A 25,049-nucleotide genomic window follows, 5' to 3' on the forward strand; every position below is an offset into this window, starting at 1 on the left:
TTAGTGGGCAGCGAGGGATTGGCCCTGCATTAATGTTGCCGTATACAGGTCCGCCGCCTCCCTTCACGCCGCCACGATACTCTGGTGGAACACCGTATCCAAACCTAGGACTAGGTAACTCACCAGACCAGGCTTCGACAACGCGTCAACAACAGGCAGGTCAAATTTACGTCGATCAGCATTTTGAGGGTGGGCAGCCAGGTCATGGTCAGAGCGGTGGAGGTTATCATCAATATGGGGACGCTCAATACGAGTCTTTCGACTCGACAAACCATTAGAGTCCAACTGCGAAACACATACTTGGATTTTGCTCAGAAGTACTTGCACGTGATGTATTTCCGCTGAGTCATCAACCACACTTTGCTCTTCAACGACCACCTCGATCTCCTCGACGCTCTTGAAAGATCGGGCTGGTATCCTTCTGAAACTCGATAACATTTTCTGAACACTCCACCTCAAAGCTATGGCCAGACAGGAGCCGCTCCGCGCGAAATGTCTTCATCCACTATACCAATAAATTTCCCTCCTACCGGACACCTACGAACTCTAGTCTCGTTTGGGCTGCAGCAACTCAACACTCATGCTGAACACACTCAGTGCATCTCTGGCGCAAGTCAAAGCGCATCAAATCAGTTGCACAGCGGATATCCAATCGTGAATATGAAGCGGGCACTGCAAAGCTGGACGCGAGCGCCGTGTTCATATAATTGGCGCGACAGCAAAGAACACAGCATTTTTCAAGTTCGCTGAGGCGGCGTGGTTGCGCAATTGATTGCTCCTCAAGTAGGTACCCGATACATCCCATTCATTATCAGCGCTGTGTCGACGATGGTGTAGATCATACCAACAGCTACTAGTAGGCAGCGACTCGGAACGGTTCAAATTATGCAAGCGTTGTGTTGTTGCCGATTCCGCTTGCATGAACAGAGGTAGAGATGCGAGCTTAAAGTTAACGATTCAAGGGTATCGATATAGAGAGGGTCAAAACAATTTCAAGGTCGCTTGTACTTCCTAGATGGTTTCGAAGGCATACTTACAGCTTTGCTTAGATATCGACTCTCATAAGCGGCTCAACGCAGGATGAAACAGCTTTCAAGCTACACGTAGTACCGACTCGTACAATATTTAAACCAGTGGCCACTCAGTCAAGTTTGTCAGCACACAGACCAATTCCAATGCCCAAACTGCTCCAAGGAAACTTCAAGCTCAAGAAGGAAAAGAAGGACATGTCTTCTTCGAGGACATCGCGGTCTATGGTGGCATGCATGAAATGCCGGCGAGTCAAGGCAAAGGTCAGTCATTGCTCATAACCGTTCAATGGCCATTGGGTAATGAAAACTTCTCAGTGCGCGCAGTCGGAGAACCCACCGCAGAGCGCATGTGCTCGGTGCCGCTTGCAAAACATCACTTGCGAATATCCTTTGGCGGAAGATCCACGCAACTACGAGGACAATGTCGCGCCATCGAGTAGCCTCACCAGTAGTCGAATGCGGATCCCAGGCCCACAGAGGCCGCCTGTCAAGCAGCGAGGAAATGGTTCTGTTCTCCCATACACTGGTCCGCCTCCACCAGCCACACCACCACGATACTCTTCGAGTGAGGGGAGGCCATATCCGAACTTGGGACTGGGTCCGTCTACTAGTAGCGAACCGTCTACGTTACCCTGGCAGCGGTCCTCCTAGCATGGCAGCCAGCCAGCTTCGAATGGCGGGAGATATGATCCATAGGGAAATGCACAATCGTTTTTAACCGACGCTAGAGGCTCATATGTATAAACTTTGTCCCTTGTAATGCTGCTGAGGTCATCCATCAGTCACGTTTTTTTGCACTTGCCTTCTGCCTTCGTGGCGATTTTCCCCACTGCCTCGACGATGGATGCATCTCGCTTGCTGGGAAGGAAGTTGGCGAGTCTGGATGCGCTGAAAGATGAGAATCTTTTCCAGAGACATTACGTTGAGCGTGCCAAAGTCAGACGAACTTGAAGTGAGTCTTGATGTCCATGCAACACATCCGAAACTGAACCAAGAAAAAGTCATCCGCGAGATGGAATGAAAGTAGTTGCGGGATCGACCGAGACATGCCGCGCGACAGCTCCACAGCTGCGGTCCCATAAATTCACCAATCTGAGAGGGGTTCTCCATTCGCGTCTCGCTCTCTCCCTGCACTCTTAAACAAAAATCTGCACAACATTTCTTACCAAACCCAACACTTGAACTCGACAATAATGTCCTCCTCTTCGTTTACAAGCCCGTCCAAGGCCAGTTTTAATTGCTCACAGCCCGTCATCGCGATTGACATCTGTGCAGCATTCTGAGAAGGACCTCAAGCTTATCTCTCTCTTATACGCCGAATTGACCTATGTGTGTCTCTCCTTCCAGCATATAAATCTCGACGCTAACAACCTGTGTGTGTAGTCTGAATCACCGAGTGCACACCTCGGCCCAGGATCAAGTCAGTTGTCGAAAACGTGTACCGAATCCTCAGTCAGCGGCTTTCTTCCATTCGCCCGTTATTTTTGACTTGGCTAATTTCTCTAGTACACGCCTCTCCCAACAAAACGCTCTGTGAGCCACTGCCCTTCTTTTTATCCGATATTGTACTGACAGTCCGGATAGCGTCGTGGTGCAAACCCACGAAGATCGTCCACGACTTCTGGAGTAGCACACTGCTCCGTTCGTCCTCGCTATCTCGTTGGGGTCGCGTTAACGACTACTTTCAGACCTCAAAGCCTTTTTCTTGCCCTTCGACCTCGACTTCGCCAGTAAGTGTTTGTTTCGTGGTGGGCATCACTGAATGTGCTTCCAGTCCTCGCACATAAATTCTCAACGAGGGAGGAAAAGGTCTACCTCGGTGTGTCGTTTCATCGCTCAGTTCTGGATAATATGTCATCCTTTTTAGCACGAACAATCCTCTCGACAGCTTCCTCAGCCCCAATGCCCTGTTTGTGCGAGATATGTACTCAGATTAGCACTAACATGGCATCACAGTATATTTCCCCCGCCCTCGTCGGTTTTGCCCTTAAAGCCTCATACGCTATTCACGAGAACCTCTCCGCACTGGGCGGCGGCGATTCGCCATCGAACCAAGTACGTCTTCGATATCTGCATACTTCTCTCTAAATTGTTTGGCAGCCTGGCTTGACCGCCTCTCCCAGCATATCTGAGAACTTATGCGCACTGGGCTCTCAGTCACCTTCTCCCCGCCGTTCACCAAAGGCTGGCCTCTACGGCGCCGTACGTGAGCCCGCTAGCGTGTCGGAATATCAGGTATTTCTTGGGCTCTTCCATAGTAAGTACACTTTCTGAACAAGTTGTAGGCTCCCGTTACCGATAAGTCGCCTTCTCCTCGTCCTTTGCCTACTCCTCGCCGGTCACCTAAAGCTGGGATCTGCGGTAGTGTCCGTGAGCCAGTTGGAGTTTCGGTATGCTTCTGCTTTTGGACTATCGTGTTACTCAAGTTAATTTTGTAGTCGGCATGCACCTCACGGCCCTTGCCGAAGACTGGTCTATATGGCGACCGACGGGGCCCTTCTTCCGTCTCACCGTCACTTCCTTCTGCCACGGCCCTCATTGCGCCTACTCCTCGTGAAGACCGGGTCCGTGTCAGCGTTCGGAGCGCCAGCAGTCGTCACCAGCGCAAGGCCAGCAGGAAAGGGAAGGTGGTCAGGAAGTCGTCCGGCTTGCGTGTCTCGGCAATTCTTTACTGCGCCAGGCAAGCTGAAGCGGCGGCACGGGCTCGTCAATTGGCTACCGGCACTGATGAGCAGCGCGCTCAACAAGAGGAAGCACAGCGACTTCGGGAGGAACGATTGGCCAAGCAGGCAGAGGAGAAGCGGCTGGCGGATGAGAAGCGGGAAAAGTCAAAGCAGAAGGCGATTAAGAAGCGCATTCAGCAAGCCCGCAAGGAGGCCAAGGAGGAGCGCAGGCAGTTCAGGGCCAGTAAACGGGCATCCAAGGTTGAAGGCTATATTTCGGAGCTTCGCACACAAGCGATGAATATAGACGTCCAACTGCTGTTTGCGTAGACACTCTAATAATTGTAATACCGGAAAAGGCGAATATACCTCTCAAATATCAATAGGCTTGTGGAAGGATGCCTGGCTAAAATCGAAACCGTCTATTACATAATGTGTATGTGGCTGTACACTACAGACTTTACTTTTCGTTTGCAAACAAGACATGACGCTTGGATTCTCTTGCTAGAAGTCAACTTGGCGCTATAATTGACAGCAAAACGACTGCTTGTGCAGAAGGCAATGAATGGTACGTCAAAGTTGTTGGCTTTACCGGTGCCTCATAGTTGATGTTTTAGTTAGACTCTAGCCAGTCGTTACAGGATTGGATGTCCTCTGGCGGATCATCGTGCTAAGCCATTGGGTGCCGGCATAAGCGAGCCTCTAAAAAGGCTATGGATTCTTCCCGCTCTACGCGTCTCCCATTTGGATGTCGCCGTCCCCATCAACTTCCTCCTCGATCGGATTCCCCTCGCTGGTTGACTGGGCATTACTCAGTGGCCCGCGTTAGCCTTCGACAAGCGAAAACTCACTACCACTCTTGTCGGCAAGGCCTTCTTCGGACGGGCGTCGATCAGGCGCGATAGCGATGGGAGGCGGAGTGTTATACGAGGGGACCTTTCTGGAGCTTTCTCGGCCAACATGGGCTCTGAATTGGGCTGCTGTGGCTCTGCCTCGCCTGGTATGGCTGTCGTTGGCAGCGTGTGCGTAACGGACGATTTGGAGGATGATGTTTTAGAGAGGCCGTTGTCGAGCTGAGAAGGGAGTGTGTCGATGGACTGCGACATTGGCAATAATACCATGGCCGCCTTTTCTTCGGCTATGGGACAGTGGGAGAGAGGGAAGGTCTGTTTATATGGAGATGGATGGCGATAAGGGCACACACACATAGACGCAACACGGGTAATATCTGAATAATCTACCAGTCCTTTCTCTGACCACAACAGAAGTAAAAGTTGAACGCTTGCGTCTTAGAAAGAGACAACAATCAGAAGTTGGATCGTTCAGGTTTCGCAGTTGCCGGAATTCACGAAGCTGATAACCGTTTATGTCGACCGCGACGATTTTTAAATTCAGGAAGTTGGGTGGAGGAAGCTACAATGAATAGCGCCGACTGGATGTATACCCTTCCGCTGCCCCAACCCAAGTTACCCAACTCAAGTCAAGAATCGTGTTAGAGCCGATTCAGCCGAAATCAGAATCTCGCTGCGGGTGAGTGCGGGTGACTATGCTTGATCTGCACCACGTGCAACTCATTGCCAACTTGAAACTTCCTCCAAACCACCTGCGACTTACGATACCGATAGCTGTAGAGTCTTGGGCGCTGCCAACACAACATTTCCGCCTTTTACCCATTGCTCAGCTCTGCAAGTCGAGTTCTGTTTCACAGTTTTCCACTACAGAGACTGAACGAACTCAAGAATCCAGCACACAACGAAGGGAATGGCATACCAAACGTCCGAAAAAAAGGCTTTCATGTCTTCTTCCATTCACCTCGCAGTTGACATTCTGCTCGAGATATTTGGCCTACTGGCCGTCCCACTGGAATATCACCTTATTTCATGCATAAACAGCATTCCTATACTTGCTTCATGCTCCCGGGCCCTCGTCTGCCGTCAGTGGTCGCCACTAGCCCAAAAAATGCTGTCTCGCCAAATAATTCTTCCTCCGAATACCCGTCAGTGGGACTAGCGTCATTTGAAAGTGACGACGCCGAGCAGGCTCCCCTCGCTCCTTGCGGCCTTGGACACGAAGACTGAGAGCAGATGGCTTGCGGGGGTGTGTGATGAGCCTAACGCTCAAACCCACTGAACCGGAGCTAGCTGCGGAGGCAGCATTTTTTGGCAGAGGTTCTGTTGAGGACGAAGAATTTGCCGCACTGGCATTTAGAGGTGTCGACGATTTCCTGTGAGTTTTCTTTGGAAGATCTCGAGAGACTTCGGGTCGGTGGCCCCAAGATAACTTCACTCAACATCACACAAGAATTTGGACCTTTTGCGGCCCAGCACCCCAGAACCATGCACTCTGTCGTCGCTTTATTTCCCTCCGTTCGCACTCTGGAGATCTCGTCAGACCTGTTGGCCATGCCCCCATTCAAACCCCAACCACAATCGTCTCTGTGCGTCTTTTCAGAATCTCAAAATAGTCATATGGACCCGCGGCCGGCGGTTGCATGGTAGTAGCGACATACCTTGCGAAGCGTTGCAGAGTATATGTGAACGACAGGGAATTGAGCTCAGGCTGAAGCGGGGTGGCTGGGAAAATGGAGACGATGATGATGTTGAGGTTGGGCTGAGAAGAAGATTTTTGGCTCTTGATCCCCCAGAAAAATAGATGGTCCAAAAGGGTCCTTTACTCTGTTAAATTTGTCGTGGAGTAGTAATAGTATTGTATTCATTGTGAATCAACAGATACTCATACGCTCAGGTTACTTCGAAGTCGTCAATCAGTGAGTGTGCCGATGTGATCCGAGCTTACCTGATGCGCAGCACATTTCCCTTGTTGCTTCAGACCGACTGCAACTAACCACGATATACCCAAACTGCAAGCTTAGGAACTCTTGACGGCCTAAGTTCTCACTCTTCGGTCAGTTCTACTCAAATTCTGCGTGATTGCCGACCGCAAGGCCACATTCTCCACGGCGGCTAAACGAACTCTAGGCTCATAAACAGAAAATCGCCTTCATATAGACGCTCCTCGCACCCTAAAGTGCACTGCAATGGCTTTTTCTCAACCTATCCACGACATTCTTGGGCTTGACATCATGCTCGAGATATTTGACCTGCTGGCCGTTCCGTTACAATACCACCAGAGCGCGTGCGACCTTTCAGTTCTCTCTTCGTGCTCCCGCGTCTGTCGACAGTGGTCCCGGCCGACTCAAAAACTGCTGTTTCGCCGACTTATCCTTCCTCATAATATATACCACGCTCCTCATCTAAGAGCGACTACACGAAACATGCTTCCTTCTCTCCTTGGAGTATTGGATACAGACACTGAGAAGGGTCGATGGCTTGCGGGGTGTGTGATGAGCTTGACGCTCCGACATACTGGACGAGAGAGGAATGCGGACGCGCCTCTGCTAGCGGAAGTCTTACTGCGGACGCGGAACTTGCGACATTTGGATGTGACGACGATTTTCTGCGACTTTTCTCGAGAACATCTCGAACAACTGCGAGAACGGGGCCCGAAAATCACATCACTCAGCATTTTCCAAGACTTTACCCCCTTTGCTGCCCAGGACCCTAAAACCATGCATGCTGTCGTCGCTGCCTTTCCGTCCATCCGCATTCTCGAGATTTCATCCAACCTACATCTGACTTTGCCACCATTTGAACCCAAGCCGCAGTTGGCACTTGTCTCTGTGCGGTTTAACACAGCACTAGTCAAGGATGTTGGGCCGTGTCTCGAGTCATTACTCCAAGAAGGGAATGAAAACACACTGGAGGCTCTGTACCATCGCTCCAAAAGCGGCCACTCAAGTGTCTTAGATGGAGTACTCGCCAAACATGGCTCACGTTTGCGTTCGCTGGGCGTGAAGACTCTGAATGATGATACTTCTGTTCGCAGTCTTGCCCGATGTAACTCTCTCCAACGGATCGAACTGGGTCGCTTTCCCGACAAGCAAACGCTCGAAAACATCCCCAAAAGCATCAGCACGCTCGCTTTTTCTGGTGTGCCTGAGGAAGACAGCTACACTATTCTTGCGAAAGCGCTTTCATCGTTTCCGAATCTCAAAAGGCTTGTGTGGACCCAGCCTATATATTCGAGCGTCATACCAGACGACGTGTTGCAGAGCATGTGCGAGCGACTGGGAATTGAGCTAAGGCTCATGAGAAAAGCGGGCTCCGACGGGCACGATGGAAATGAGATCGATGTGGAACTGAGGAGGAGGTTTTTAGCTCTCTGACCAGAAGGCCATCACGCTCTCAAGTCGGGTGTTTACTTTACTCGATGGAAACGTATTTGTTCATTCGGCATATCGTCTAGACTCTAGAGAGAGAGAGAATGGATTCTCCGGCCTTTGGATTTTGAAAGTGGTGTGACGTCACACTAAACGCTGTCTTCCGAGTTCCGCCAGGTATTCGTCAATCGAGTCAGTTTCAACCTCCTCAAGCTATCCACGTAAGACGGCACAACACACCGTTGAGCTTCCTCCAAGCACCTTATCGATACCCTTGACTGCGGCACAGAAACAGTAAAGGAGCGCAGTCATTTTCGTGCCTTAGCCGGCTACATTCACGACTGCGGCGCAGACCATATCTGGGAGGTTATCTAGGCTCAGACGGGGTCCATTGAGAGGTCAACCGAAGAACGCATCCTATGGCCGCACCATCTCCTACCACCAATGAGTGCGTTGTCTACAGCTTTCGTTTTTGATGATTACTGACACGGCCTCTGTGGTATCAGCTTATCTTCCAGGTGTGCAATCCAGCATTTCTTGTGTTGAAAGCGCGCCACCGACCAGTTGATTATATACGCCAGTGCGCCAACAACCGTGGCCTCGTTAACTGCAAATCTTTCACCCGAGGGTATTGCGAAGCTCCAGTCAGCTGCTGCAGCCGAGTTGCAAGCACGTAAACTCAAGAAAGCTTCCACGAAGGCAGGAATAGCAGCAGCTCTCGATGCAGGAATACTAGGCAGGATATTCACCTTCGTCTCGCATCTCCATGTCGCGACCCCCGAGGAACCGGTTGAACCAGAGCCAACTCCCCAAACCCTTACCTATCTTCCTATCGACCCGCCGAAAGGTTCCAAACCCAAATCCACAACGCACAAAGAGAAGACCAAGGCAGCTTCAGCCAAACCACATCGCCTCCTCTCACTCCTCCTTGTCAACAAACATTGGAATGCGGCTGGGACGCCACTGCTTTACAAGCACATCTCGTTAACCGGACAGACCGGAACCTGGGTTGCCCGAAAGCTTAGACGGACTCTAGAAAGCAAAAAGCCTTTGGTCCAGAGCATATTGTTGGATGCTGAGCTGAGCATGCTTGCGAACGACGAAGTAGAAGAAGGCTTGGAGGAAGAAACGAAGGATCATGTCCGAATTGTCCGCGTATGCGCAGAGAGCCTGAAGGAAGTTACAGTTCTGGGCTACACAAGTCCTAGCATAAGCGATGGCAAACTCACACCATACGCCGAAGCCCTTGGCAGGTGTCATGCTTTAACGACGCTCAACATCAGTGGAGGCGACTCTGGGCTCTTGACATTCGCAGAGCTTCTCGGGTTAATGAGCGGGTGGCCCTTGTTAGAGCGAATGGTCTTGAAGGATGTTCTGCGGGAAGGAAACTCTTCGATGGTGAACCCGACGGGCTGCAAACACCTCAAGATGGTGAAGGTCATCGACACGTTCACCGCCGAACAGCAAATCAGTTTTGTACAGCTTGCCCAAGCTGCCCCCAACATGACCGTGTTTTGGGTGGAACAACGGGGCAAGGGGGTCTTGCCCGATGACCTTTTTGATGCTTTGAAACTGTGGGCTGGCACGTTGGAGGGACTATGCGTGCTGACTGAAGCAAACCGTGAGTTGTCGAAACTTCTCGTGAAACAATAGTGACGCTTTTCACAGTCAAACTGGAGACGATTCTTCCATCTCTCCACGCACTGCGACAGCTTGACGTTACCTCCATGGTACTAAGACCCTCCGCCGACACACTCAAAGCCGGCAGCGCCAAACTCACTGGCCCTTCCTCCCTATCACCTGCAACTGCTTTACCACCCGCAAACGCTGTTCAGCAACATCTCAAGCCGCCTGGGATACACACTCTTACCTATCATCATCTCCCACCACCGCTTCTGCCTATTCTGACAGAGTCGCTTTCACAGACGGACGTTTTCCCTACCTTGCGATGTGTGGTGCTGAAGAACGGGAAATCCTCGAAGAAGGATAAAGACGCCAAACAACAACGCGAGAAAGAAGATGGGTGGAAGGGCAAGAGCAAGAGTGTGTATGGCGTTCCGACACGCGATGTAGATAGCGAAGGACCGAAGATTCGCAGTATGATCCATCAAGTCCGGTGGCACGATATAGTTGCTACCCCGCCCAGTCTAGTGCTCGGGTTCGAGTTAGGATACGCTTCAGATGCAGTCCAGGCATTGAAGGCCGGTAAGTTCTTCTGAAGTTGTTGGTCTCTGTGATTCATTGACCACATTAACCAGTTGGGCGACGGAGGAGAATTAGAGTCGTATTTTGAGAAGAGGATGGTAAGTCTATTACTATCCACATTGTTGCTCTAACTAATGCAGGAGTAGGAAACATGACTATAAACTGTTGTACGATAGTGCACGAGAAATACAGATACAATTGGCGCTACGAGCGTGATGACCTTGGCCATCCAGCCCTGACTTTTCCTCGACCGCGATCATGACCTCCTTCGAGCTCAATTGCACGAACGGTATACTCGACCCGCTGGTCAACGTACACTTCCACAGACTGTCCGGAGATTCAAAGGACAGATATAAAAGTAGACCAACGAACTGACCTGAACTTCGTCGAGGTCTAGAAACTCGTGGTCGCCTGTGGCGGAAGAACGACCGCTTTTGCTCGTTTCGCCAACGCGCGGTCTTGTGCGTGCAGTGTGGTCGACTTGGGGGCCTAGATACGGCCGGTTGCGATGGCGGTACCAGTTGCGGAGGTTCAGGCTGGAAGTGGGTCAGAACGTGGCTGATGGGGAGATGGACGGGGCGGACGTCGCCATGATGGAGTTGGAGTAGACTGATATATAAGGTCAGAACCCGCGCCGTCAGCATGAGGGGGACTGACATTTGGATAGAGTGAAGTAGATGCCGACCCAGACGAAGTTGTGCCTCATCAGGGTAAACTGTCGCCGTGTTAGCGCCAAACACATTCGGGGGTGGGCACGTACGCAGATCATCGATGCGATGCCGATGCTGCCTAGCTCCTGCATTAGCTCGGTTGTGGATATTAGTGCTGCTTACAGGTCAGTAAGCCGTCGTTTATCGTGAATATGACGACTGCATCGACCATCGCAGGCACCCTTTGAGGAGTTGGTGAAAAGAACAAATAAAGCACAAATGACGCACCCCATGTAACCCTGCTTCAGCTCGCGTAGGTAAAAGTACCGCGTTGCAGCGAGAAAGATATCAGTACCCGCCGATATAGCGAGTGAGGCCATCAGAGTTGACTGTGAACCTGGTGAGTTATATGGCTTGTGCGGAAAGAACTAGCTGACCCCATATCGTGCCTCAATGAGATCCCAGGTGTTGCTGAATGTCCTATGGAGCTCCCATAAGTATATCTCGACCGGTTGGCCACTTAGGGAACCCACATAACGACACTGAGGACTGAGGTGGTTTGAGTCCTGAAGGGAGACAAATTGAACAACAACTCACAGATGGTCATGATTAGCCTGACGAGGCAAAGAAAAGCCTGGACAGAGGAATGAATGCGGTTGGCTAGACAGATTCTGGTACGCACGATCGGGATCGTCAGCCATAGATTTCCTTTGCTCACTAGAATCCTATCAGGATCGCCAACTTCCCGCCCGGGCCCGATCCACTCACTCTTGTGAATTCTCCAGCTGTAGAATCTGTCGGAAGGTAAGCATTCTTCGCTTTGAATGAGTGCAAGCTGACATACATGTTTGCGTTCAGGATGTTGATTCCGGTGAGCACCACGGTCCCCTACGAAATGGAGTTTCGGCATCTGAATTCAACCAGTGAAGTCAGAGCAAACCGTAAGAGCACTGCGCCGGTCAGTTTCAAACCGAAAGTCAAGCGAAGAAACGCACGGAGATATTGTTGCCAAATACATTGGCCGACCAAAATGCAGGACGCCATACTGCCAGACTGCGACACAGATGGAAATCGTGTGAGCAGCGTCGCCAGCCCTTAACGTTGGCCTTCCGTCAGCTAACTTGAATAGAAAAATCAACACAACTCACCAGATCCACCCCACGAAGGTCTTCAGTCGCGCGTTGTCTTGGTAGAAGATCATGAAATAGAGGAATGTTTGCACGAGGAGGACCGCTGAGACGCTGTTCAAAGCTATTAGACCGCAAGAAGAAGGAGAAAGGGCACAACTCACGCGACAGACGCCATACAGCCCGCGTATAAAGCACCTATCGTCGACCGAACATCGTAGTCCTGCTGCATAAGTCGCTGGAGGAGATGAGAGAAGGAAGAAGGTAAAGGAAATCAGGCGCGTAGGTGCGTTCGCCTATATAACGTCTCCAACCGCAACCGCGCATCGCTATTGAGCGGCTAGAAGATGTGATAAAAAGTTAGGGAGCTGCCGTCACCCACGGGGGAGCTAATCATTACTCGTCGATGCTCTCGGCAAATTCACGAGGACCCGATTTTTCATTTATTTTCTTCGCCACACCCCATCAAAGGCCAACCAACAAGCCACAGACAGCGATGCATGATTGTGGCGCGCTTCTGTGGCCCTCTTCAGAGCCACCCGTCTTTCTTTCTTTCAGCTCTCCATTGACACGATGATAAGGATCCGTGGTCGGCGGGGGAACGACTCGGCGGCGGGTTTGATGTCGTTGTCGTGAGTGTGGAGTAGGAGGCCAACAACGGGTCCGATTCACGGCAAGCGTGAGGTATTTTGACATGTGGGCGTTGATGGGCGGCAAATACGGCCGCCAGGCGACAAAAACTATCTACTCTTCCATCCAAACGACTGTTTATTTGACTCTGACGCAAGGCATGGTCGTTGTGAAGTTTTTGTGAAGGATTTAATGAGGCCGGGTATTCCCGGTGAGCGAAGCTTAAGTATGTTATCCACGGCAAAATTGTCAATCGGCATATCGGCGAGCCGCCGACGTCATACCTTCCTTGCCGGCAGGCGGTGCTCGCCTAAAATTTGGTGAGAACATTGAGAAGCACCTCAAGCGAGTTGCTAAGGCATTATGTAGGGCCAGAGTTGAGCGCAATGTGCAAAGAGTTGGAGCAGGTAAAGTATCGTCCGGTAATCGTCCATCGACAACGAAGAGCTACCTATTCTCTCAAAAAAGACAAACCACACGTACCCACAATGTCCATGGCAATTAACTAACTACCACCGCGCACTATACTCTGGTGCTTTCGGCAACGGCCGCACCGCCCGGACAGACCCCTTAAACTCATTTGTGTTTGCCGCAAAACGCAGCTCCAAATCCACACCCCCAGGATCTTTCTCGACGTCCGGCAGCGATTGCTTGCGCCGGGGAGGAGAGACCAAAGTGACTGCTACTGATCGACCCGCAGGAGGAAATATGGGCTCTCTCCTCCAGCGAGTCCAGTCGGATTGCCGCTGCTCCTCATAGCCACCAATGAAGCTGCGCTCGCTGCCAAGACTGTCCGGCGAGGACCGGGCATGGAAGTGTAAGGAGCTAGGGTCCCCTTTCGATCCACTCGACGATTCGACACTGACTCCCAGCCCGACGCGAACGATGATGAGGGTCGGGACAATGCCCTGCGTTGGACTGATTAATGAGAGTGTCTTAATAATAGAACGGCCAAGAACGTACCACAACCTGCCTTAATATCTCCGTAACCACGAGAATCCTTTCTTGCTCTTGGACAGCGAGTCTTGCCGCAACAAAAACCGAGTAAATCAAGCCTGATTCCAGCCTGAAGATATCAGGAATAATAGGCGCAACAAAGTCGAGAACTAACACGATGGCGATGCTTGATGAATAGTGCTTCGAACTTCCACCCTCTTTCAAATGGTGGTGAACAGTACGGTATATCCACCAAATCCGGCCAGCTAGTGCAAATTTAGAGCCGGGCCCAAGAGACAGCCGCGAGGATACCAGTGAGAAAGGTTATGAAAACGTTGGTGCCCAGCGTGAGGGCAAAGAAAGGCGGCGGTGGTGTATTGGGGTTGAAGCCAAAAACTAGGACAAGATTACTTTTTGAATGTCGAATGGGAGACCTTACTGTTTGTCACGATGAGTCCAACGATGCCTGGCGCAATGACGAGCCAATTTCGGTTCCAGATAAGCCAACAGCGATAAATCTGTGTAACATCAGAGTTGTGAAAAGGTGCCAAGTCCGCCTCTACGAACTAGCAGAGAATCCGCAACCAGACTGCTACGGTGTCAGAATGGTAAGGCCACTAGCGGAACTACGACTCACTTGTTCGCGACGTAGATCATGTCGTCCGCAAACTCCCATCTGTCATATGGCAGGTCCAGGCCCAGAATGTCCCCCGACCCAAGAAACAAGTTGATGGCGGCCTGCAACGTTGAGAGCACAAACAGAGTTATTGCTGTGGCGAAGAAGATAGTTGTCGACGCTGAATATGGGCGAGGACGATGAAGGAGGATGTGGATGCAAATGCAGCATAGAACGAGGTAAATTCCGTAGAAGAAGGTGCCCAGCTGGAATCGACGTGAGGTTTTGAAAGACCGTGGAGAAGGAATGCACCCACCCACATGCTGGCCATGTCCAGCCAGAAAGTGAACGGATCATTGAGATTCTTGGTTAAGCTCAGCTATCATACCGATCTGTAGAACGCGACTTACCACGGCCATGATTGAAGACAACGCGACCTAAACAAACAGCTCTTGGGCCAGCCGGATGAAAGTTGCAGAAAGGGAAGCGACAGCCAGGCTTCCTGGATTTAGCCTCGACGACATAGGTATATATCCCGACGTGGGTGGCTCGAGGAAGAACTGTCCATGGGTTACTTGTTTTTGACGGCGAAGTTGGGAGTGAATGATATATAGGTCTCCATTGGAGGAGCGGTTTCTGCGGACTGCGTTGAGCAACTTGAATTACGGGTAAGCACATAAGAAGGAGAGGATTTATTGGAAACACACCACTGTAGTTTCGAGAAACCGAGAACCGCGCAAATATCTCCAACACGACCTAAGTATAGCACAAAGTTGCCAAGCAAGTTATGAAGCCAGTGTCGCTGGAAACTTGGGTTTCGATCTGTCATGGGTGTTGGAGACTGCATGTAAGTGGTGGGAGACAAGATCGAGTCTTCACCGTCACGTGATAATATGTGTGCAAAGTATGCAAAGTATATTAACTGAGTCTACAACACTTGCACATATGTCTCAGTCCGTTAGACGACACTAGGCTACTCAAAGTCCATACTCGTAGTCCATCAAGTCCAATCGACGTTTCAAAAGTACTGGTAGGGAAAACAGTTTGCGCTTAAAATTGCGCGCGAGATCTCCCCGACGTTGGCGTGCTAGCCAAAACTTTCACCACCATCGGTGCAGGCGGAGGCGCCCGTGGCCGTTCCAAGGAGTCGTTTGGCGCAAACGTCATGCTCGTCAAGCTTCCGTTGCCCACACCGACACCCGGGCTTTTCTCCAAGTCGGGAATCGGCCTCATCCGCACTGGCACCAGTGCGCGCCGGTAATGAGGCTGCTGGGGAGTCTTGGGTGGCTCGTTCTGGATGAAACTCGCCTCGTCTCCACTGTCAAGCACGCCAGATGCCGAGCGAACGTGAAACGGAGATGAAATGCTTGCTTTGGAGGGGACGTCCTGTAAAGCATCTGAGCTAAGGCCGCGGACGATGCGAATGATAATAAGCGTTGGGAAAATGCCCTAAAGAATTTCAAAACCCGGAGACGAAGCAGGATTGGATAACGCACAACAATCTGTCGTAGCATCTCGGTTGCAACCCGGGTCAAGCCCTCCCTATGAATACCCAGTTGAACAACGAGGAAGAAGCAATAGATAAAGCCTGATTCGAGCCTGCAGTGGATTTTAGTGAACCCCTCACGAGGAATGTACGCCTGATGTCTCACACTATCGCAAGACTGGTAGCGGCATAGAGTTTCGAATTCGCTCCGTCAGATTGAAGCTTGCGAAAGATCCACCAGATTCGACCAGCTGAATGTGCGTAAGTCCCGAGACTCATGAATGTTATGGAAGAAGAGTGACCCATGACAAGTGCGATGTAGAGGTTCGTTGCGAGCGTCAGAGCGAAAAACGGTGTTAGCGATAGGTTGATGTCCCAGCCGAATACTAGCATATGATAGTTGAGGACTCAAGCTAGACAACGATCCCAAAGTCTCACCACTAGAAATGACTAGCCCAGCTGCGCCAGGGATGACGATAAAATGATTGTAGTTCCAGGTAACCCAGCATCGATATATCTGTTCAACCGTCAGTTTGACCTTTGAGTCTAGAGTTACACTCACTAAGAAGCCATTGGCAAGAAGGCTGCTGCTGTTCAGCAAAGATCCGACAATAATCGTCTACGCACTTGCTCGTAACATAGATCACATCATCCGCTACTAACAGCTGGCTGAAAGAGACGTCCAGACGCAGTATCTCGGCGGAACCTATCACCAAGTTGATGACGGTCTCAATTGTCGCAAAGAGAAACAGAATAACGGTAGTTGCGAGCATGGCGACTGCGGAGGGGCGGAAGATGGGTCGTTGGAGAAGAATGTACATGCAGATGCAGAAAGTGACCAGGTAGATTCCGTAAAAGAAAGTGCCGACCTAATCCAAGTCAATAAGTTGGAACCCATTCGCCAACGAACGACCACATACCCAAAGACACGCCATCTCAAACCAAAACGCGAAAGGATCAACGTGGGCTTTCTGCGCCAATGAATATTACAGAACATGAGTCAGAGACAGCACTCACAGCCATGACGGCCCTCCAAAAATAACTTGAAGCAAAAGGTCTTAGCCAGAAGTTTTGGGAGAAGAAAAGCGACGCTAGGTCGACGAGGAGAGGAACAAAATGCACGACAGCGGCCAGGCTGGAATTCTGCAAAGGCCAGTAGGTATTTATCCCACCCACTTCCGTCGTCAGAGAAATAGATTGGCCGCTGAGCTGTTCACATTTGACAGGGAAGAATCGGAGCGGGAAGTGGGGCTTGTCTGTTTACAGACGAGCGAGCGAATTGCGTTGGGAGTGAAACGATGCGTAGTCGTGCGTGGTCGTCTACAACTCACACATCCACGCGACCAGGACTTGTTGCTTCAATGCTAGCCACGATTCAGGGAACCCTGACGGCAAACCTAGAGAACCGAGGAGGAGTAAGTGCCAATCTGTCAACGGGAGGGTGGCAGACCACCTGCACAACGAATGATTGACTTGTAGCATGGATGTATATGGGGATTCTTTGGGAGGTTCAATTCGAAGTAGGCATTAGACTTGGATTAGACTTGGCAAAATCTGAGAGTGAAATCAGACTTGATGACAAAGTTTGATACCATCACATACCTGGTCCAAGCGTATCATTCTAGCACATTCTATTCCGTTTGCGGTCCTTGTCTTTGTCCAGCCGCGCCCACAGGGCTTGTTGTTGTCGCAGAGTATAAAGAAGCACCCGTTCATGTCGTTTGGATAACCCCATAACTCTCGCTGTTATTCCCCTATCGCAAATTCGTCATGCAGAACCTCTCTCACCCCTCATCCCACTCCAAGCCGGCTCTTTACCCCGCCATGACCAGGCCAACCCAATACCAACAACCACAACCACAACCGACTTCCATGTCCGTTGACCAGCCCCGCCTGACGCTCCGCCTGCCGTCCTTATCGCAGCTCATTGATGCACGTCCAAAGAAGAGTCTGCCAACAAGAGTAGTGGTGCGTTTTCGTCTCGTCAATTCTCGCCAAATGCTGAATGTGCCATTCAGTCGGGCAGCGGTGGCGGGCAAGTCGACGGAGACGGCGACATCCAGATGGGAGATGCCTAGGAGTGGTGGGCGAGCAGACGATAATTGTAAATGTATCCATAGCCCTTTGAGAGAATGTTCAAACACAATGCCGCTGAAATAACGGTGGAAGTAGACGCACCAGTGGCCTTTCGTTCCCTCGATCACACCCAACGATCTGCTCATTGACCATGCTTGCCACGAATAACCTCAGGTTGAGTGAAGCAATGAGGAAGGCAGCATCTTGAGGTAATTTTCAACCCAGGATGTGTCTGTGGACTATAGTAAGGTTAGAATGGAGACCAGGAAACAAATTTGAAGTGAGATATCGCTGCCCAAGACGAAACAGTCCGAGTTGTGTGGACATGACATTTGGAGATCGGCCAGTCGAGCAGCAGTAAATCAGAAGCTGTTGAAAGTCAGGCTGAACAAGCTAGTTGACAAGGTACTGTACCGAGAAAGCGCGACGACCTGCTGTTCGCGGTTGTCTCTCAATTCTCATATCCTTCCGAGTCCAGAGTTAGACTACTACAAGGTTAACGTTGGTTTGGGAGATGGATCTGATGAAATGTGTACCACCAGGCATGGACTAAACCCCTTAGCCAGACTACACAAGAATAAACCGTGGTCGGTTGAATAACAGCCTGATAAGAAGAGGGTACTAGTGCAGTTTGAGCCTTATGATGCGTGAACAAGAAGAAAAGTAGTCTGGTCACAACCTTGTTACACGCAACCAAAAATTTGCTTCAAGTGCTCGATAATAGTACAAATTACCGTTGTTGCAAAACCAAGTACTGCTAGTCCATGTTCATAGGCTCGTTCACAAATTCATCATACCAATGACGAAGCTCCTCAAACTCCCTCGCCTCCCGCCTCGCTCTCCGCATTCGCTTGGCTTCACGCTTTTCCATGATCCGTCGCTCTGCAGCAATCATTTGCGCCTGCAGTTCAAGGTCCCGGGCCGCGGCGGACTGTCCTCTCCTTGGCTCCTGGACCGCAATAGATTCGCGCTTCCGTCGCCTTGCCTCGGCCTCCCTGGCGGGTCGTTCTCTCTCAAGTCGTTGCCGCTCCAACTCACGCTGCCATAGTCCCGGCTCCGGGGTACGTGGAAAGAAGCTAGAATTCCTCGCCGATCGCCGCCTTGCCACTTCCTCGTGCCAAGCTCCCGGCTCCGCTGACACTGCCTATATAAATTCATTCAGCTGGAGAAATATAGATAGCATTTCACCGAACCCATTGATTGTTGCAAAGCCCCGCAAGATCGAACGCAGAGGGCTTTACGACGGTGAAGCCAGCGAACACCTGAAAAGTTGGGTTATGCAACAGGTCAAGTGGAATAATGGGCACGGACGGTTTGAGGGGGAGGCGCTACCATAGGCTGATGGGCACCAGCGAACTACAGAAAGATGAGATTTCAAGAAAGACTCGGCTCACAGAGACACAAACCGGTGTCGCTTGGTTGTTTGCCTGCTTGTTAAACCAGTAAACAATCATGATCGAGTAGAAGAATGGGTACGAACGGGGCGAGTGGGGGTTGAAGGCAACGGAATACTAGGCTGATGTGCACCAGCCATCTACAAAGTAGTCAGATTCGAGAAAGCCTCGGTCGAGCGGAATACACACCGATGCCGTTCCGAAGAATGAATTTGTCTGCTTGGAATCAGTAACAGAAAAAATCCCGACGAAGTGAGGATTACCGAGAACTTGAATCCCGTTGAGACGGGGGTCTCAGGCCATTGTATAGGCTGATGTGCACCGGCCATCTACAAAAAGGATGAGATTTCAAAAAAGACTCAGTTTACAGAGACACAAACCGGTGTCGCGTCGTTATTTGCCTGCTTGTTGAACCAGTAAACAATCATGATCAAGTAGAAGATTGGGTACGAACGGGGCGAGTGGGGGTTGAAGGCAACGGAATACTGGGCTGATGTGCACCAGCCATCTACAAAGTAGTCAGATTCAAGAAAGCCTCGGTCGAGCGGAATACACACCGATGCCGTTCCGAAGAATGAATTTGTCTGCTTGGAATCAGTAACAGAAAGAATCCCGACGAAATGAGGATTACCGAGAACTTGAATCCTGTTGAGACGGGGGACTCAGGCCATTGCATAGGCTGATGTGCACCAGCCATCTACGGAAAGATCAGCTTTCAAGCGAGGCGCTTGGTCGGCAAGAAGACGCACAGGCATCGGCGCCGTCCCGCTGGAGAATGTATTCGTCTGCTTGAAACAGAATGGTCAATAGTGATACTCACAACAAAGTAAAGCCCACCGAAGATGACGTCGAGGCCAAAGTCTGAGACTGGGGCCCAAAGAATGGAGCGGGGTGTGCACCCGCACGCTGTGAGGTTTGTCAGTGATGTCCCGAATAAAACCAAGGCTTACCGCTGAGGGAAATTTAAAGGGCTCATGCAAAGGACGTCGATTGATTTGAGACAACGGAGGAGGGTCACGGTGTGCAGCCACAACCTGGATAATATGTGAACACAAGCGCCTGCATAGGAGGAGGGAAAACACACCGGCGCCGATGTCAATTCCTTCAGAAGTAAGTCGACATGTTTTTGTTCTCTGGCCGACATCTGGAAACAACGAGGTTAATGGTGTTGGCGGGCCGAAAAGTAACCACAGACCCGGGAAACATATGAAAACATTATTGAAGAGGGTTTGTGCTAAGAGGGAGTTGATTATAGCTTAGGTGGTGTGCAAGTAGGTGAAGCAGGTGAAACAGGATGAGACGACAGAGCAAGTAGCGAAGGAGGACCCGGCGGAGTTTATGACATCGCGGATATAGACGCGGCTCCTGTCTTGGTCATAGTATAGCATAGGTTTGAGATGGAGTTCGAGAACGAAAATGAGTCTGAGCTCAGCCTTCCTGTTTCATTCCCTTGCAACTTCGTTCTCCTCGAACTGAGTTGGCGGCTTGGGCCCCAGTCGTTGACGACAAGGCTAGCCTGAGCGAGCATTGGGAATCTGTGGAACGGAGGAGGGCGAACAAGGAAGACGAGCAAGAGAAAACACACGTTAGGTCCTATATGGTCAAATAAACGGGTGGTGGACGCACCTTTCCATCACGATTATTCTTTCCCTAACCACGAAAACAAGTTTCCTGACTTCAACGCGCGTGCGGATAGTTCATGGTCTTCCAGTGGGCGAGGAGAGGTTTGCATGCGTAGAATTCTGGTCAATGATCTTGAATTAGTGGACGGAGAAAAGACATAAAACGTCGCACGTTCAGCCGACATTATTGTGCACAACAAATCCTGTGTTCCCAATCCGTCGGTGGTGTTTGAGTCGGCTGGGGAGGATTCTTCTCGGAGGAGTGAATGCGGCGAAGGGGCGACAGATGACGGACAGTTTAGCATGCTAGCCACTTATAGGCAGGGAGGAAAGAATTGATGAGCGAGCGGCTCGGCTTCAACGCAACGGTTACAACTTGACCGTAACAGTAGCAAGCGCGAGCCTGAAGAAGAAGAATAACAACTACATTTTGGCGCTCGTGGTCTATCTTCCTTCAGATCCTGGCTTACGAAGCGTGAATGACTCATCGGTCTTTCCTTCGTTCCACCAACTGCTATAAAAATGCGACGCTCTCCCGCTAGAACCCCAGCAATCAGTCATGGTTCTCAAGCTCTATGCAGCCAACCGCGTCGGTGGAGGCGGGGCTCTGGTTGCCATCGTTCTGGCTGCGAAAGGGATTGCTTTCGAATTCGTGCCCACCGAAGTTTCTGCTGTTGGGCCGAAGTCCCCCGAGCTGCTTCGAATGCAACCGTTTGGCCAGGTCCCAGTGATAGTAAGCGTTTCTTTGGTGTTGGCCCACCGTACTCACCGATTTCGTGTAGGACGATGATGGATTTATCCTTTACGAGTCCCGCGCAATCTGTCGCTATATCGAGAACAAGTATCCCGGTCAAGGGCCCAAGTTTGTTCCAGATGCTGGTGACGCGAGAGGATTGGCTATCTTTGACCAGGCAATGTCTGTCGAGATGTGCCATTTCTACCCAGCTGTGTTAGCGGTGGTCGAGGAAGTCGTTTTCAAGCCGTCAGTTTTACACTCTTGGCCTCAAAGCATTCACTTATGTGCATAGTCACTACGGACAAAACACTGATGCTACGGCCCTTGCGGCAGCGGTCAAATTATTCGAAGCCAAGTTGGACGTCTATGAAGTCATTCTCAGCAAGCAAAAATATACGGCTGGAGATGTGCGCCCCACCCTTTCTCCCTGTGAAAGACCCTTACCATCCGCAGAGCCTTTCTTTGGTCGATATATTCCATCTAACCCACGCCCCTTTGCTTGCTCGTTATGCCAACATCCATGTCTTGACCGACAACAAGCGACCACACGTTGCAGAGTTGTTCCTTGTTTTCCGTGGTTGTGCTCACGCTGACCAATACCACACAGGTGGTGGAAGAACCTCATATTGCTTCCGGAATGGGTCGAGCTTGAAGCACAGGGTGGTATTGTGTCCAGAAAGAACATTTAGTTTGAAATACATCTATTCATCGTCCCGGTTATAGTCAAGGAATATGACAACGACACAGGCCAAATTCTGCACTATGCAGCTGCCAACCTTGCTTTACTCCGGTACCACTTGAACAGGACTCTTCAGCCGCTTGCAAAGAACCGGGGCTCAAACGCATAGAGTGGGGCAACGTAAGGGAAGTCGATCATGTTCTGGCGTCAGCCCGGCCTTAAGCTTGTCAGATTAGATGCGGATCAGTGTTATCCAGAGACGAAAGATAACTGTGTCCATACTAGAATATTCGAGAACCTCTCATTATAGTCATCCGAATCGGAACTGTTGGGATGTTGAAGACAAGCAAGCAGTTCACGCACGGACCCACAAATCACAGCATTCAGGTGTCTGATGGATACACAATTTCCATTCATGGGCTCAAAATGACTCTACTGTGGGGTCCTCATGCCGCGGGCCAAAAGGTATTTAAGTCGTGCGGTTTCCCCCACCTCTCTCATCACAGGTTCTTATTGAGCACCTTCTGGGAGGACATATATCCGACGCAGCTGAATTGAACGTCTGGAGCGTCAACATGTCGAGCAACAGCAAAGGCACCAAATCCGCCACTGGCAGCCATACTCAGAACACAACAGGAAGCCATAAGGCGGGCACTGCGGATGGCATTGGACCCCAACCCACTATACAACATATTGCCCCGACTCAGAGCACCCAAGCTACCCGCGGCCAACAGGTCTGTCATCGTGATTTTTGTCCGTCGTGTTCCCCAATGCTCATGTGTGCCAAGTTGAGGCGGGAAGGTGCGATAGCAGACATCGCCGCGCAAGGCAAATCGGATACGAAGCCCCCGAGCTTGTAGTCCCAATGGGCCGACACTGCAGTGGCAGCAAAGGACTGGATGAATGTGAAGAACTTGAAGGAGTCTAAGCTCAGCGGCATTGGCATGTAATTTTGTTTGAACTTGAAGCAGGGGAACCTGGGGAAGGGCTTCAATTCACTAGGAAGTCAGATTTAGGGAGTTTGAACTTGAATGCGATCTAGAGATTTTCCAATCCAATAGTTGGCGAGTTCCGACTCGGACTCGCAGTCACTGGCAGCCGGTGCCAGTAAAGGTGTAAGTAACTCTCATGGGCACTCTGTGTAAAGGTTTCAAGTTGAAACACTGGGTGGATAACAGTACTTATGTCAACGGGGCGATTTCAGAATGGTGATGACGAGAAGTTGGTCATCGGTTGGCAACTATGAATGAGAGGAACTGACGAGGAGCGTAACGGCGTTCCATAGTACGAGATAGTACTTCATACAATAGCGACTCGGAGTCAAGTTCTTGAAAGCTTGATGTAAACTGCCGTTGCACGGTAAGTACGCCCACGGCCCCGCACATCCGCGAAAGAAAGGCGAGGTCGCTTGAAATACTTGTCATGCTCCTGAATCTGGCTCAGTGCATAAACCTCAAGCTAGTGTTCGAGCATGCGGAGAAAAGACAGCGTGGGAGGTCTGCCAGTGGGGAGAAAAGTGGAGCCAAAGCTTTGCCAGTGGCCCACTGGCAGTGGCAGTTACTATGATTAGCAAGTAAGCCCAGTAGTTTTTCGAGGAAAAGGTGATGAACTTGAAGTGAGGAGATCGGGATCATGATGTACTAAGTGAGACCACCGCTTCTACTGGTGATGGGACATGAGACATGAGACAGCTGTCTCATGGGGAACTGCGGAAATACCCGGGGAGGCATGTAGGTATCCACCAGGGTGATAGTATCTTCTCTCCCTGGTTGTTCACGGATGAACACATGGTTCTAATGTCTTCCCCCCTATGGTACTGCCCACATTCACCCCAGGGGATTTGACTAAACTACCATGTGGAAATGATCAGTCTCCCTGGGTTGTTCACAGATGTCTCCATGGGTTCTAATGTCTTTTCCCATGGTATACTGTTCACATTCACCCAGAGGATTTGTCCAAACCACCATGTGAGAATGATCAGATTCTCCAGGTGTCAACATTCAATGTACACATTGGGCAAAAACTTTCTCATTTTATACAAATATAGATATTTTCATGATGACACTAGCAGTGTTGATTCAAAGTCAATATACAAAACCTGCTGCTTTATAGTACTAGTATATCATCCAGGTAGACTTTGTGGTGGTAAAAAAATTGATTCAGAATAAATACATATATGCTGTGGCATGTAAATCATAAACTAATGAATTCAATTCTTATTAGTTCTAGCTTGGTCTATCTGTATAATGCTGCTTATATTCCTAGGTCTCTGGATTCAAGCTTGGAAAGAATGTTACTGTGTTGTCATTTTTTTTAAATCTTCAAATTAATCCTATATGACTTGCTACTAGTGTAGCCCAATCTTCTTGTAGTTTTGTGTATTAGATTAATATTCAAGTGCTAGGGAAAATGACCCACAAAGATTCATTTACTGTCTATACTTGTTATCTCTTGATTGTCACCCTAGGTATAGTAGGTCTTTCACCTAGGGTAATATTGATGTTAGCACCAGGTTGATACAATTTCGCTTACGAGCTTGGGCCGCTCGGTCCACCAGCGGTTGGCGGTGTTCTGGACGCGCCTCGACACGGCTATGCCGGTACTTCATACCCCGGACGCCCTCTGGCGTCGTCCCAACTTGCCAGACGTGTGCTGGACGTGTCCCAAAGGCCCCCAAGGCCTCCTCTTGGTTGCTTGTCGCCTGAAGTGGAACGGAGCTCGGGTCGGAGCTCGGTCCGGCCTGTCAACCCAATCGGGAAACACCGCCCCGGGCCGGCGCTTGCCAGCCAAAATGGCGCATGCCCGATTGTAGTGGCTATGGGCGGGCTGTGGGGCCCGATTCCAGGCTGGCGCGAATCTCGCGCACGTCAGTATGATCTGTCTTTTACTCAGGGTGATGTTAGTATATGCCCTGGGTCTCAGTATTCACTCACCTAGGGTAATATTGATGTTAGCCCCAGGTTGACACAATTACCCTGG

General features: G+C 50.5%; 9 protein-coding genes across 9 annotated transcripts; 5 read left to right on the forward strand and 4 right to left on the reverse strand.

Annotated features, from left to right (window-relative positions):
- Positions 1-919: 919 nt before the first annotated feature.
- On the forward strand, positions 920-1,682 carry MIND_01325900 (C6 finger domain; the record flags this gene model as incomplete). The annotated part of the gene is made up of 3 exons (XM_037369709.1): positions 920-997; positions 1,050-1,292; positions 1,347-1,682. 3 exons carry the CDS (start codon positions 920-922, stop codon positions 1,680-1,682), a joined length of 657 nt encoding a protein of 218 aa, XP_037214207.1.
- A 542-nt stretch (positions 1,683-2,224) lies between these two features.
- On the forward strand, positions 2,225-4,024 carry MIND_01326000 (uncharacterized protein; the record flags this gene model as incomplete). Its single annotated transcript, XM_037369710.1, has 12 exons — positions 2,225-2,257; positions 2,307-2,360; positions 2,415-2,483; positions 2,538-2,564; positions 2,616-2,672; positions 2,720-2,761; positions 2,806-2,850; positions 2,899-2,940; positions 2,988-3,086; positions 3,132-3,266; positions 3,317-3,421; positions 3,470-4,024. The coding sequence occupies 12 exons, from the start codon at positions 2,225-2,227 to the stop codon at positions 4,022-4,024; spliced, it is 1,263 nt and encodes a 420-aa protein (XP_037214208.1).
- Positions 4,025-4,423: 399 nt separating this feature from the next.
- On the reverse strand, positions 4,424-4,857 carry MIND_01326100 (uncharacterized protein; the record flags this gene model as incomplete). The annotated part of the gene is made up of 2 exons (XM_037369711.1): positions 4,546-4,857; positions 4,424-4,495 (listed from the first exon to the last, which is right to left on the reverse strand). The coding sequence occupies exons 1-2, from the start codon at positions 4,813-4,815 to the stop codon at positions 4,424-4,426; spliced, it is 342 nt and encodes a 113-aa protein (XP_037214209.1). The 5' UTR covers positions 4,816-4,857.
- Positions 4,858-8,332: 3,475 nt separating this feature from the next.
- On the forward strand, positions 8,333-10,206 carry MIND_01326200 (uncharacterized protein; the record flags this gene model as incomplete). Its single annotated transcript, XM_037369712.1, has 5 exons — positions 8,333-8,361; positions 8,420-8,431; positions 8,495-9,534; positions 9,582-10,118; positions 10,172-10,206. The coding sequence occupies 5 exons, from the start codon at positions 8,333-8,335 to the stop codon at positions 10,204-10,206; spliced, it is 1,653 nt and encodes a 550-aa protein (XP_037214210.1).
- A 116-nt stretch (positions 10,207-10,322) lies between these two features.
- Positions 10,323-12,127, reverse strand: MIND_01326300 (uncharacterized protein; the record flags this gene model as incomplete). Its single annotated transcript, XM_037369713.1, has 17 exons — positions 10,323-10,445; positions 10,495-10,654; positions 10,703-10,727; positions 10,776-10,833; positions 10,879-10,907; positions 10,952-11,010; positions 11,057-11,157; positions 11,206-11,248; positions 11,302-11,317; positions 11,366-11,402; positions 11,451-11,485; positions 11,537-11,562; positions 11,613-11,656; positions 11,709-11,718; positions 11,764-11,862; positions 11,917-12,009; positions 12,060-12,127. The coding sequence occupies 17 exons, from the start codon at positions 12,125-12,127 to the stop codon at positions 10,323-10,325; spliced, it is 1,026 nt and encodes a 341-aa protein (XP_037214211.1).
- Positions 12,128-13,034: 907 nt separating this feature from the next.
- MIND_01326400 (uncharacterized protein) lies at positions 13,035-14,496 on the reverse strand (the record flags this gene model as incomplete). The annotated part of the gene is made up of 9 exons (XM_037369714.1): positions 13,035-13,433; positions 13,489-13,591; positions 13,637-13,727; positions 13,774-13,857; positions 13,901-13,979; positions 14,029-14,050; positions 14,099-14,343; positions 14,394-14,441; positions 14,488-14,496. The coding sequence occupies 9 exons, from the start codon at positions 14,494-14,496 to the stop codon at positions 13,035-13,037; spliced, it is 1,080 nt and encodes a 359-aa protein (XP_037214212.1).
- Positions 14,497-18,396: 3,900 nt separating this feature from the next.
- Positions 18,397-20,249, reverse strand: MIND_01326500 (uncharacterized protein; the record flags this gene model as incomplete). The annotated part of the gene is made up of 16 exons (XM_037369715.1): positions 18,397-18,783; positions 18,833-18,901; positions 18,951-18,995; positions 19,046-19,066; positions 19,120-19,173; positions 19,223-19,249; positions 19,297-19,362; positions 19,414-19,434; positions 19,488-19,541; positions 19,591-19,617; positions 19,665-19,730; positions 19,783-19,818; positions 19,871-19,939; positions 19,984-20,067; positions 20,118-20,177; positions 20,229-20,249. The coding sequence occupies 16 exons, from the start codon at positions 20,247-20,249 to the stop codon at positions 18,397-18,399; spliced, it is 1,107 nt and encodes a 368-aa protein (XP_037214213.1).
- Positions 20,250-21,214: 965 nt separating this feature from the next.
- MIND_01326600 (Glutathione S-transferase) lies at positions 21,215-22,080 on the forward strand (the record flags this gene model as incomplete). Its single annotated transcript, XM_037369716.1, has 5 exons — positions 21,215-21,388; positions 21,438-21,637; positions 21,684-21,798; positions 21,845-21,948; positions 21,999-22,080. The coding sequence occupies 5 exons, from the start codon at positions 21,215-21,217 to the stop codon at positions 22,078-22,080; spliced, it is 675 nt and encodes a 224-aa protein (XP_037214214.1).
- Positions 22,081-22,370: 290 nt separating this feature from the next.
- MIND_01326700 (uncharacterized protein) lies at positions 22,371-22,930 on the forward strand (the record flags this gene model as incomplete). The annotated part of the gene is made up of 3 exons (XM_037369717.1): positions 22,371-22,535; positions 22,589-22,804; positions 22,859-22,930. The coding sequence occupies exons 1-3, from the start codon at positions 22,404-22,406 to the stop codon at positions 22,928-22,930; spliced, it is 420 nt and encodes a 139-aa protein (XP_037214215.1). The 5' UTR covers positions 22,371-22,403.
- Positions 22,931-25,049: the final 2,119 nt, after the last annotated feature.

Source organism: Mycena indigotica (assembly GCF_014461135.1).
Source record: "Mycena indigotica strain 171206Taipei chromosome Unknown Mind.scaff0014, whole genome shotgun sequence".
Classification (NCBI taxonomy): domain Eukaryota; kingdom Fungi; phylum Basidiomycota; class Agaricomycetes; order Agaricales; family Mycenaceae; genus Mycena; species Mycena indigotica.